The sequence below is a fragment of the Microtus ochrogaster genome, unplaced genomic scaffold (assembly GCF_000317375.1).
Source record: "Microtus ochrogaster isolate Prairie Vole_2 unplaced genomic scaffold, MicOch1.0 UNK91, whole genome shotgun sequence".
NCBI classification, from domain to species: domain Eukaryota; kingdom Metazoa; phylum Chordata; class Mammalia; order Rodentia; family Cricetidae; genus Microtus; species Microtus ochrogaster.
The window spans coordinates 536,477-549,399 of record NW_004949189.1 but is presented as its reverse complement, the minus strand read 5'-3'; the positions used below and the strand labels follow the sequence as shown (position 1 = coordinate 549,399).

The window sequence follows — 12,923 nt, the reverse complement described above, 5'->3', positions numbered from 1 at the left end:
CAGACCCGGCGAGACCGAGCGCCGGCAAGGAGGCGGTGGCCGACGGGCCCCGCCGACCCACCCGCCGGAGAATCGGACGCCTCCGGACGCCGAGCCATGGTGAGTCCCGCGTCGCATGCCGGTGTTCCCTCGGCCTTCGCGCAGCCCGCTCCGGGCCCCCAGCCCCATGCCTTCTGTGCCCGCCTAGCGCTGATGGGCGCCCCGAAGACTCTCCACCCTCCCATCCCCCTTCTTTTCTTCTATCTGCCGGCCGCTGCCTGCCCAGTCCCCACCGTACTCGATGACCCTTTCTTTCTTCTCTGCAGCCTCCCCATCTTTCCGTGATCTTTGCACACAGCCCACCCCCAGCCTTCTCTGTCCTACCCAGTCTTCTGCTCCCGGGGCTTCCTTCCCCCTCCCCATCCCAGTTTTTCACTCCTGGAGACCCTCTGCGAGTTAGTATGGCGGCAGCCCTGGAAAGGGCTCTGCCTGGGGTCATGAGAACTGACCTGCCTGGAACCACCATTTTCCATCCCTGTCCCCAAGCCGGTGAGGTGGGCCCACCCATCCGGCCCTGAGGGACTCGTCACAGCTGTGGCTGGGTCAGGGCCAAAGGGCATGTCCAAAGGGAAATTCCCTCACAGAAAGGGGGCAGTTTGAGGGTGGGTAGGGGGTGTTCCGCAGTACCAGTGGGCGTGACGTATCCAGAGCCAAAACCAGAGTTTTGGGACAAAGTTCCCCCAAGGCTCACGCCGCTGCAGGGAACAGGAGCCTGCCTCAGAGCCCTCCCGCTGCAAGGAGGGAACTGGATGGAATCCTATGCACGAGGCCGAGGCTCCCAGGGCAGCGACTCGTGTCAACGGGATCGAACGCTAAGCTTGGAACTTTCCGGCCAGACGTACCCTGAAAAACTACGGCAGGAGTGGGCTCTGCTAGCGAGGGCGCCCACTGTCCAGACGGTGCAGCCTACCGCACTCACTGCAGAGTGGAGGAGGGGGAGAGGCCCTGCCCGGGGCGATGCCTACGGAGAGAGCCCGGGAGGCATCACCCTGCTCAGGGGGTTGGAGCTAGACAGGAACTAGGCCAGTGAGAGCTGACTCAGTCTCGCCTGTCTTTCTGGTCCCCGCCGACCAGAGGCCTGGTGTCTTGGGCTCCTGCCCACCTCCGCCTGCTCCAGACCCCTCCTCCCCTCCTGCTGAGGCCGTTTCCTGTGGCTGCGACTCTTGTTCAGCCGTGAGCTCACCGCCCCTAATGAGTTGCAGCTGCTTAGCTGCTCAAGCTGTAGCGCCCCGGATCCTAACTTCAGAGCCCAGGCCCACTCAGCCTCACCCCTACCCTTTTCCCCCACCCACGTACACAGTCCAGGCAACACTGAGGGTCTGTCTGCTCGCCCACACCTTGGGGCCGAGTCTGCGCGCTGATAACACAGAATGCTGGTCTCTGGGGTGACTGAATACCCTAATCTTCTCAAACAGCCGGGATGGCCGGAGAGATTTAGGAGTAAAACAAGCAATTTTTGTCTTGGAGCGAAACCAGGACTGTTTGCTATGGGTTGAGAGCTCGGTAAATATTGCAGAGTGCCCCGTTCTTTGTTTACAACAAAGACGTTTGAGAAAAGAAACTAAAAAGCCATCTTGAAAGATTTGCAAAGAAACAGACCCGAGGGATTTTGTTTAGGGAATGAGCTGAAGAAAGTAACCCCAATGATTCACTTAGGGAAGTGGGTCAGAATGGGACATGGCTTAGTCTTTGAGACTAGATAAAATGTTTAGTCTTTGAGGTCCAGGTAAAATTCAACCGGATTGCATAGCATCAAGACTTCTCCTCTCTTCTGCAAGAGTTCCGTTTGTCTCCATCTTCTTTCACGTGGCTCCAGCCAGTTCATGACAGCCAATCCGGCAGGCTCTGTGAATGGAAGAAAGGGATGGCACAAAGAACTGAGACAGCAACAGGCTTACTGTCTTCTTTCTTCCCACCTATCAGTCAGCCATCTCTAGGATGCCATGGTTTGTGGGTGGGCACACCTCCACTTATGATAAAGGTATCCGGATGGTGAGTTCTGGGAAACTCTATTGGCTAGATGGCTATGTAGAAACCCTTCCCCATCTACCAGAATTCTTGACCATCAGGGAGGTCAAGTGGCCCAACCTGTGCAGGTGAATCCATGCAGTCACCCCAATTTACAAGTACCTGGAACAATCCTGATCAGAGTCATTCATAACAAAGTCTCCCTGCATCTCTGAAGCCAAGGTCTCAGAGCTTAAATGTGAAGCCAGGGTAAGCCTGGAGGTACTGACTAGCCAAACCCCATTCCTATCCTTTGGCTCATTCAGCCAGCATTTTCTGATTACCCGCTGTGCTCATATGATCTAGGACATAGCTATCTGCAGACCAGCGAACTGCCCAAGAGCCGTGCTAGTGTAAGCTCTAGTTATCTATAGCTTGGTCTTGTCTCTCCCAGGAGCCTGAGCCAGTAGAGGATTGTGTGCAAAGCACACTGGCTGCCTTGTACCCACCCTTTGAAGCCACAGCCCCGACCCTGTTGGGCCAAGTGTTCCAGGTGGTGGAGAGGACTTACCAGGAGGATGCGCTGAGGTACACGCTGGACTTCCTGGTACCTGCTAAACACCTGCTTGCCAAGGTCCAGCAGGAAGCCTGTGTGAGTGGCTGTTAACCCTTTTCTGTCAGGCTAATTTCCACCCACTTAGAGACACAGTCTTCCCAATCCTGTTCTCCACAGGAACCCTTAGGTCTCATTTACTGACCGCCCACTGACTGACTGTGACCACTCAAACACTAACACATATACAGGTATATTTATTTTCCTTAACTATAGACTCTTAACAAACATCAACTTCCCCCCAAAAAGACCCTGACTTTTTCAGAACAAGTTTCAAACATTACCTCTTTGTGAATGTCTTAGGATAATCCCTCAGACACAGACGTGATTCAGAAAAGTCTTCACTCTGCAGACAGAAACACCAACAGTCTTTGATTCCGCCAAGACAGTGGCATCTGGTGATGCTGTACTGACTGGGTCCTTACCTTCCCACATACGCAGCTGGCTTTCTAGGAAAGCTTCCTTCCACCAAAGGATCAACGGCTTTGGTTCTTTCCTCTGCCACGTGGTCTCCTTTCCTGTCCCCTAGGGGTTTTAACCCACCAGATGTAAGGCCAGCCCTGCCTAGTGTAGACTCGTCCTCACAATGCCCCTCCCACTGCTTGCTGGTTTCTTCAGCAGAGGCCTTGAGTATAGCCTCTTGCTTCTTTGTTTCCAGGCCCAGTATAGTGGATTCCTCTTCTTCCACGAGGGCTGGCCACTCTGCTTGCATGAGCAGATAGTGGTGCAGCTAGCAGCCCTTCCCTGGCAGCTGCTGCGCCCTGGCGACTTCTACCTGCAGGTAGTACCCTCAGCAGCCCAGGCTCCCCGTCTGGCACTGAAATGTCTGGCCCCAGGAGGTGGACGGGTCCAGGAGCTGCCAGTGCCCAATGAAGCCTGTGCCTACCTATTCACCCCCGAGTGGCTGCAAGGCGTTAACAAGGACCGGCCAACAGGACGCCTCAGCACCTGCCTCCTGTCTGCACCCTCTGGAATTCAGAGGCTTCCCTGGGCTGAGCTCATCTGCCCAAGATTTGTGCACAAAGAGGGCCTCATGGTCGGACATCAGCCAAGTACACCGCCTCCGGAACTGCCCTCTGGACCTCCGGGGCTTCCAAGCTCTCCACTCGCCGAGGAGGTGCTGGGTACCCGGAGTCCTGGAGATGGACACAATGCCCCTGCTGAAGGGCCAGAGGGAGAATATGTAGAACTGTTGGAGGTAACACTGCCTCATATGAGGGGAAACCCCGTAGATGCTGAGGCCTCGGGCCTCTCCAGGACCCGCACAGTGCCCACCCGTAAGAGTACTGGAGGGAAGGGCCGGCACCGGAGACACAGGGCATGGATGCACCAGAAAGGCCTAGGGGCTCGGGACCAGGATGGGGCACGCCCACCTGGTGAGGGGAGCAGCACTGGGGCCACTTCGGACTCACCCCCAGGAGCTGAGGACCCAGATGCAACAGCCCTGGAGGCATCTGAGCCCCCAGCAGAGGCTCTGGGGGAGGCCTCTGAATCCTGCCTCCTGGCAGGGGAGGCTGGGGGACCACCTGGTACCCCTCGAAGAACAGGCAAAGGAAACAGAAGAAAGAAGCGGGCTGCGGGCAGAGCTGCCTTGAAAGGGGACGGTAACCCACTCAGCGCCAGGGACAAGGAAGCCCTTGTCGGCCTGGCCTCACCCAGTGAACAGGAACCTGCAGAATGCAGCCCGCTTAAGGAGAAAGAGGATTCTGAAAAGCCAGAGTCTGAACCAAAAGAGGAACTCAAGCCAGCAGATGGGAAAGAGCCTGCACCCCCAGAAGATGGCGGACCTCCAGAAGAGGGGATCAGAGAGAGTGAACAAGAGGAGTCGGTCCCGGTGTGCACTGCAGGTGAGATGACAGGCCCGGGGCAGGGCCAGGGCAGGCTGGGCTCGGGAAGGGGACTAGAGGAGAAGCTGTGGTTTAGCTGGGAACAGAATAGAGTAACTCTGCCTCTATCTGCACAGGATCCACAGGTCCAGGGTTCATCCTATCTGACCCCCCAAAACAGCCTCTGGAGACTTTGCAGGATGTAAAAGACAGCATTCCAGAAGAAACACCCCCAGTTTCCATCTTGGATGACCCACCTGTAGCTTGGGACTTGATGGCATCAGGATTCTTCGTTCTGACTGGTCAGTGGGCATCTGTGAATAAGAGGAAAGGGGCTGGGGAGATGGCTCAGCCGGTAAAGTGCCAGCTTCACAAGCAGGAGGGCTGAGTTCAGATCCCCAGCACCCACAGGAGAGCTGGTCACGGCACTGATCTGTAACCCAGCGCTGGAAGGAAAAGGGAACTGGATTTCTGGTGTTCATTGCCCAGGCAGTCTAGCTAAGCCAGAGATAATCCAGGTTCAGTGAGAGTTCCTGTGGAAAATGATCACAAAAGAGCCTACATTGACCTCTGGCCTCCACACACGTACACGTGTATGCACACACAAACAAGGACATGCTAAGCACACACACAGAGTGGGAAGGAGGGAAGGTGGTGGGGAGATAGTCAAAGATTGCTCCCAGCCAGGATAGCCTGGCCGTTTTCTGTCTTCAGGAGGGGTCGATCAGACTGGGAGAGCTTTGCTGACGATCACACCTCCGTGCCTGCCTGAGGAGCCCTCACCGTCCGAAGAGACATTGAGCAGCGCCCTTCGTTACCTGCACTCGCTGCTGAGGTAAGCGCGGCCAGCTTCAGCACCCTGGGCCTTCGCGCAGTCGCAGTCGGGGGGGGGGGGCTGCTTTCTTTCTCAAGGCACTGCCTGCGACTTCCAGGCCTCGGTTTCCAGGCCGTCCACCTTGACCAATTCTGACTTCCAGGATGGCTTCGTGGTTTTCAAAATCAACACTGCTGGCTGTCTCGCCTCTGCGGTAGAGCCCAGATTATCAGTGCGCAGAATCATTCAGACAGCAAATACTTTGTGACGCTGAGTACCTCAGATAAACGCCAAGGCCTTGGATGTATCCATCATAGCACATCGAGTTCTAGTCCTCCCACCCAGTAGCCATGTCAGTGTAGGCTTGTGATTGTTAGGTCGCCTGCTGGGCACATGTCCCAGACCTCGGCCGTTTGCTCATTGCTTCCCAAATATAGTAGCGTTAACTTCTGAAGGCTGTTAGCACCAAGCCAGATGACCTGCGCTTTCTTCTGTTGTTTGCTGTCTCCTCAGCGTGTGCACGTGTGCACGCACACACATACACACACACATGCACGCACGCACACATACATGCACACACACATGCACGCACGCACACATACATGCACACACACATGCACGCATGCACGTACACACATGCACGCACACATACATGCACACACACACGTGCACGCACACATACATGCACACACACACGCACGCACACACGCGCACACACACATGTCTTCTTTGGCTCTCCTTACCTCCACAGGCCTGATCTCCAGTTATTGGGGCTAACCACCCTGCTTGACCTTCGCAAGGCGCCCCCACTGCCTCCAGCACTTATTCCTGCCTTGAGTCAGCTTCAGGTAATCAACAACCCATGACAGGCATGTCTTGAGGTCCTCGCTTTTCTCCAGTGGCAGCCATGCCAGGCCAGCTAGCTGTCCAAAGTTTAGAGCTATTTTTCTTTGCACTTAGGACTCGGGCAACCCTCCGCTCATTCAGCGGCTGGTGATTCTCACTCATGAAAACCCTCCACCTGAACTCTGTGGACTTAAGGTAGGTTCTCGTCCACTAGTGTCCCCCCATGTCAGCGAGGGAAAGGGGAGGGGAAGCTCACTGAATCCCAAGGGGCCTGCGCAAAACTTTCCTGTGTCTACAGGGAGCTGAGCCATTGTCAGAAAAGGACCTGAAAAGAGTGGCCAAGCCAGAGGAGCTCCCATGGGACTTGGGGGGTCACAGGGACCTCTCCCCCAACCACTGGGTGGAGATACATCAGGTAAACAGCACCTAGAAATCTGAGAGCTGGAAATGTAGGCGGAAGACAAAGACAGGCATAACCGTGGGGCTGGGAGATGCGGTTCCGTTCAGTTCACAAAATAGTTCTGACTCCTGAACCTTGATCAGATGCTGTTGGCCGCTGTGAAGATGGGAAGGGTTCGCTAAATTATTTTTTTATCTTATGTGTATGAATATTTTGCCTGCATGTATGTATGTGCTCCACATACATGTATTTTCAGGCACACATGTGCCAGGTGCCCAGAAAGCCAGAAGAGGGCATCTGATACCCGGGAATTGGAGTTTCAGAAGGTTGTGAGCCACCCTGTGGGTCTGTGTACTCAACACAAGTTCTCTGCAAGAGCAACAAGTGCTTTCAACCTGTGAACTGTCTTTCCAGTTACCACCCACCTTTGTAATATTCTTTTAGTTTTGTAAGATTTGTTTCATTTTTAAGCGTGTACGTATGTCTCTGTGTCTGTGAGTAAACGCCACGCACGTGGGTGTCCCTAGAGACTGGAGCCATCAGAACCACATGTGAGTGCTGCAAATCAAACCTGGGTCCTCTGGAAGAAAAATACCACTGAGCAATCTTTCCAGCTCCCTGCCCCCCAAGTTTGTCAGATTATTAACATTAATGGATGCTTTCTAGTAGGGGCTTTTAAGACATAAAACAAGCAGGGAAGTATTTGTGATAGCTTTGTTGGTGTCTAGAAAGTGCTCGGAGTTGGTTCCATGTGACTTTACATCACTTCTGGAGATGGTGCCTTTAGTGCCTTCTCTCTATACCAGTATCCACGAGGTGCAGGATCTTCCCCCTTGGCCTGGTCTCTAGAGAGCCTCTGTCGCTTACCTTCACGCTTCTCTGAATCTAAGTGTAGTAAGTGCTTAAGAATAGAGGAATCAGCGTGATCACAGTTGACTACAAACAGTTCTTAGCGCAGCAGATATGGAGAGCTGGAGGCGGGGCTTGGCAGAGTGAAGACCAAGGCGGGATGGCAAAGGAAACTCACATACCAAGCTGTCCCGTGTGCTGTGACCATTCCAGTGCAAGGCTGATATCACTTCCTTAGATTTTACAAAATCTATATTTATTCTGACTTTACTATTGAATAAAATGAATTTTAGGAATTGTGGGCTTGCCCAATATTGTATAACTTGGAAGCAACAAACTCAGAAACAAACTAAACCTAACATTATTTCCACAAAGGTCACCAGGACTCCATCTCCATCCTGTGGTTTTTTATTTTATTTATTTGTTTGTTTGTCTCTACATTTATTTATTTTCCTTTCTTTGTTTTTGAGACAGGGTCTCTCTTTATAACCCTGGCTGTCCTGGGACTGAGTATGCAGGCCAGCTGGTCTCAGACTCAGAGATCCACCCACCTCTACCTCCCGAGTGCTGGGACTACAGAAAGACCCGCCATGCCCAGTGTGTTTCTTACCCTGAACCCGGCCCTTACCTTCATCTCTGTATGTGGATTGCAGGAGGTGGCAAGGCTGTGCAGCTTGTGCCAGGGTGTGTTGGCCTCTGTGCAGCAGGCCATCGAGGAGCTAGAGGGAGCAGCGGAAGCAAAGGAAGAGGTGTGGACCCAGGTGGACTAACGGCGGGTGTGGAAGGGGTGGGACTGGGTTGGCGCGTTAGTGGAACTCCGAGTATCTCCTTGTCCCAAGGAGGCGGTGGGAACTCCCGAGCCCCTGCAAAAGGTGCTGGCAGATCCTCGGCTGGCGGCGCTACAGCGGACTGGCGGAGCCGTCCTGATGCGCATGCGCTCCACCCACAGCAGCAAGTATGAGAGACGGGTGTGGCTGTGGCGAGGCAAATGGGGGCGCGGGGAGGCAGGTCGCAGAGAGGTGACCTAACCCTGAAGTGACAGATAATTTTTATTCTGCTTTTACCTGTAAGATGCCGTGTCTTTACACTTATAACCCTCGCGGCCTCATTCCCGCTGTCATGACACCTGCGATGTTTGCATCCCTGCGGATACAAAGGCAGAACTGGTGAGCTTGACAAGGGCAGAGACTCAGTGTCGTCTCTCTTTCCCCAGGCTAGAGGGTCCAGGCCCAGCTGTGTTATACCAGGAGGTAGATGAGGCCATCCACCAACTTGTGCGTCTCTCCAACCTACGCGTGCAGAAGCAGGAACAACGCCAGCGCTTGCGCCAACTCCAGCAGGTGAGGAGATTCCCCAAACCCTTAGCCTGGGAGCCTGGCCCCTGCTTAACCGCATCCCTCCTTCCTCCCTTGGAGGTCAGTCATAGAAGTGTGAGGCTCAGCACGAGGGCAGGAGCATCTCTGCACCAGCAGAAAGAAGCCAGAAGGTCAGCCTCCTGTCTGTCTTTGGTCAGGATCATTAGATATCATGGGAAGTGTTCTCCGCCCAAAGGGAACCCTGGAATCAGCTCTTGGCTCAGTGCAACCGAGTTTTGTTTTTGTTTGGGAGTCTTCTGAGAGGAGATCTGATGTGGCCCAGGTTGGCCTGGAAGTCACTATGTAGCTGGTGCTCCTCATGCTCCTGCCTTCATCGCCTTGCGGGGATGCCAGCCTAAATGAGCCTGGTAGTTAATAGCTGAGCTCTTTGGCTCCACATTTTCCTTGACTCCTTATGTGTTACCATCCTCCAAAATGGAGGCCAAAAGGCCCTGTCTCCTCCTACATTGTCAGCCACTGAGAGGAACCACAGGCCTCTTAAGATTCAAGAATAAGACTGGCTTCTCTGAACCTTGGTCCTTCTCTTCTGGATTTAAGCTCTGTGGGAGTTTGCTGTCTGTGCACTGTGAAGGGAAGAGGGACTTAAAATCTGGTGTTTTTCCTTAGCTCCTGTACTGTGAATATATACCCCGTGGATCTGTATGTAGGTATAAAAGGGTCATCTCAAAGTCAGTGCCAAAGGGAGCCAGGGTTTTGTGTTCTGGGGCTGCCTGCTGGCTTCTGTTATTCCATCCAGGGTTATCTCCTACTACTAGATATCCATGCCCATTTAAAAACCTACTTTGAAAACAGAATTTGGATGTTAAAGTGTTTAGCTTTGAGATCTAGCTCTGCCAGGTATAGATGTTGCTGCCGAGTTGCCCGTCCTGTACAGACAGCACACAGGTGGGTAGGATGGGGCGTGAAGTCAGTAAAGGACTCCAGAAGTGCTCTCGCTGGCCCTGACTTTGAGGAGCATTCTGAGACTTCTTATTTTCCAGCTGCTCCACCCTAGCTTCCAGGCTTTCTTCGGAGGAAAAAATTAGTCAAGCATTTCAGAAAGAGTAGGAGATTCTCTACAGTAGGAAAGTTGGACTGGAACTGGATACACACAGACATACACCCTCACACACACATACACACGCACACCCACATACACACGCATCTCCTGGGCTGTTTCAGGCTTGCTGCCTAGGTTCCTGCTCACCACACAGTAGATGTAGAATTCCTCTTGGCCCTGTTATCCAAGTAACTTTCATCCTTCCGTTTTACCTGTTTCCTCATCCTGGCCTGGCCCTGGCACAATAACCCCGGTCTCCTCCCAGCTCTGATCCTATAGCACTTTACCAAAGATGGCATAGCCAGCTTCTCATTTAATCCTATGGGAACTGTTGTCATTCACGGCATGAGTCTCACAGCACCAGAGAGACTGCATTTGGGGTGATGGCAGCCAAGTGGGTCTTAGCCTGGTCCTGTCACCACCTCCCCTTCCCTCTCAGGTGTTGCAGTGGCTTTCTGGCCCAGGGGAAGAGCAGCTGGCCAGCTTTGCCATGCCAGGGAACTCACTCTCGGTCTTGCAAGAGACAGAACTGCGGTTTCGGGCTTTCAGCACTGAGGTGCAGGTAAGGACAGAGAGGAGATGGGGGTGGGGGTCACGGGGAGAGGACCAGATCTGAGCTCAGACCCCTCTCTCCAGGAGCGCCTCGCCCAGGCCCGGGAAGCTTTGGCTCTGGAGGAAGACATCACCTCCCAGAAAGTTCTGGATGTCTTCGAACAACGGCTGGAGCAGGTTGAGAGTGGCCTCCATCGGGCGCTCCGGCTGCAGCGCTTCTTCCAACAGGTGGGTGCAGAGCGCCCTCCTGAGCCGATTTTCTCTCTTCAGCCTGGAGAAGTTGGTCAGGCGGCGGCTAAGAGTGGTACCTTAGAAGCCCGTCTCCTTGGCTCTGGCTTTTAGCTTGCCCAGGCTGAATGACCCGAGGTAGGTCCTTTGAAGACATTTGCACATCTGCTGTGAAAGTTAGGTGAGGCACTGTGTGAAAGCAATTAGTACAAGCTTGACTCCGTGCTGTGTGTGTAAGTACTAGCTCCTCTGTGTCCGTGCCATCTCCAAGGTTATGCTGTGATGCTGGGCAGGCCCCAAGGGAGCCATTGGCGGTGGGATACGTGTTTCTAAGTGGCGCGTGCCCTCACCGTTTTCCTCCACCTCCAACCTGTTTGGCTTTCGTAGGCACACGAATGGGTAGATGAGGGTTCTGCTCGGCTGGAGGGAGCTGGACCTGGGCGTGACGCTGTGCTGGCAGCCCTAGCCCTGCGGCGGGCCCCGGAGCCCAGTGCGGGCACCTTCCAGGAGATGCGAGCCCTGGCTCTGGACCTGGGCAGCCCAGCAGTCCTTCGAGAATGGGGCCGATGCCGGGCACGCTGCCAAGAGCTGGAAAGAAGGATTCAGCAGCAGCTGGGAGAAGAGGCCAGCCCTCGAGGCCACAGACGACGAAGGGCAGACAGTGCCAGCAGCACAGGGGCCCAGCATGGAGCCCACAGTCCTTCACCCAGCCTCAGCTCCCTGCTTCTTCCCAGCAGCCCTGGACCCCTGGCAGCCCCATCACATTGCTCTCTGACCCCGTGTGGGGAAAACCATGAGGAGGAAGGCCTTGAGCTAACTCCAGAAGTAGATGGAAGACCCCCGAGGGCTGTGCTGATCCGAGGCCTGGAAGTCACCAGTACTGAAGTGGTGGACAGGACGTGTTCACCCCGAGAACACGTGCTGTTGGGTCGGGCTGGAGGACCAGATGGGCCCTGGGGAGTAGGCACGCCTCGAATGGAGCGCAAACGCAGCATCAGGTGAGAGTTCAGACCGGGAGAGAACAGCTGGGGACAGCGACTCTTTCCCATGCCAGAGTGATGCCTAGTGACGCCTCTGCTACTCTGGTCGTGCCTACAGTGCCCAGCAGCGTCTAGTGTCGGAACTGATTGCCTGTGAGCAAGAGTACATCACCGCTCTGAATGAGCCGGTGCCACCGCCTGGGCCCGAGCTCACTTCCGAGCTTCGCTGCACCTGGGCCGCGGCCCTGAGTGCCCGAGAGAGACTTCGCAGCTTCCACGGATCGCACTTCCTACAGGAGCTTCAAGGCTGCAGCACCCATCCCCTGCGCATTGGGGCCTGCTTCCTTCGCCATGTGAGCAACCCACTAAACTCCCAAATCTTCTCCCCGCATTCTGCCCTATCTACAGTCCTCCTCACTTCTCCCCCTCCCTCCCTCTTGTGCGGTCCCTCAACTTGGCCCAGTATTACTTGTCTTCTGGTGTTGTATGAACTTCACTGTCGATTCCTGGCTAGCAGAGTGCTGTCCGCTTATCCCTCCTCGGGCAGTGGGGATGGGAGAAGAAAAGCATCTACAGGTCCCTCACCAGGGACACTTACTACCTCTTCCTTACTGGTACAGGGGGACCAGTTCAACCTCTATGCACAGTTCGTGAAGCACAGACATAAACTGGAGAGTGGTCTGGCTGCACTCACCCCCTCGGCCAAGGTAAACCTTCCTAAGAAAAGTGAGTCCATGAGATGGCAGGAAGGTATGCTTCCCTCCAAGACCGACCACTGAGTTCCAGCCCAGAAACAACATGGTAGAATGAGAGAAGTGGTTCCTGAAAATGAGTCGTGTTCTGACTGCAGCGTGTGTGCACACACACAAAGTAGAATGAGAAAATTTTGTAAGAGAAGGAACCAGGAAGACCTAAAAACTCACCCCAGCTTGACCTCTCAGAGAACACAACCCTTCACGAACTCATTAAATAGTCCAGGTTGGTCTTGAATTTACTGAGATCGGCCTGCCTCTGCCTCCCAAGTGCTGGGATTAAAGGCGTGCACCACTACTGCCTGGCAGATTTATTTATTTTTATTGTATGTGTGTGGCTGTTTGCCTGCAGGTATGTATGTGGTACGTAAGTGTACTGCACTGTGCCCAGTGCACAAGGAGGCCAAAGAGGGGATCAGGTCACCTTAAAGTAGAGTTAAAGACACTTAGGAGACACTATGTGGGTGCCGGGAACTGAGCCCAGGTCCTCTGCTCCTGACTGCTGAGCCGTCTCTTCGGCCCCTAAGCCTGTTTCTGCGTGTGATAACCAAGGGCAGTATGCACTTTGTCCGGCTCACCGGCGCTTGAGGGTCAAAGGAGTTCGCGTGAAAGGTGTGAGCATAAATGGCTGAGAGCTGGCTCCCCTTCAGCACAGGACAGCT

The 12,923-nt window shown here is 54.3% G+C and overlaps 1 protein-coding gene across 6 annotated transcripts in view; it reads left to right on the top strand.

The window, feature by feature from the left end:
• Positions 1–6: 6 nt before the first annotated feature.
• The window catches only part of Arhgef40 (Rho guanine nucleotide exchange factor 40), an 18,774-nt gene continuing 5,857 nt past the window's right edge, over positions 7–12,923 (top strand). For all 6 annotated transcript variants that reach the window (XR_003376691.1, XM_026777944.1, XM_026777943.1 and 3 more), the window contains exons 1-16: positions 7–99; positions 2,441–2,638; positions 3,258–4,446; positions 4,563–4,727; positions 5,140–5,260; positions 5,991–6,087; positions 6,200–6,280; positions 6,384–6,500; positions 7,988–8,083; positions 8,174–8,289; positions 8,548–8,674; positions 10,189–10,311; positions 10,386–10,529; positions 10,917–11,527; positions 11,628–11,862; positions 12,130–12,216. Coding sequence is in view for 5 of the 6 variants with exons in the window: in XM_026777944.1 (XP_026633745.1) it covers positions 97–99; positions 2,441–2,638; positions 3,258–4,446; positions 4,563–4,727; positions 5,140–5,260; positions 5,991–6,087; positions 6,200–6,280; positions 6,384–6,500; positions 7,988–8,083; positions 8,174–8,289; positions 8,548–8,674; positions 10,189–10,311; positions 10,386–10,529; positions 10,917–11,527; positions 11,628–11,862; positions 12,130–12,216 (3,510 nt within the window). In the remaining variant the exon portion in view is untranslated. The remainder of the gene's footprint in view (positions 100–2,440; positions 2,639–3,257; positions 4,447–4,562; positions 4,728–5,139; positions 5,261–5,990; positions 6,088–6,199; positions 6,281–6,383; positions 6,501–7,987; positions 8,084–8,173; positions 8,290–8,547; positions 8,675–10,188; positions 10,312–10,385; positions 10,530–10,916; positions 11,528–11,627; positions 11,863–12,129; positions 12,217–12,923) is intronic.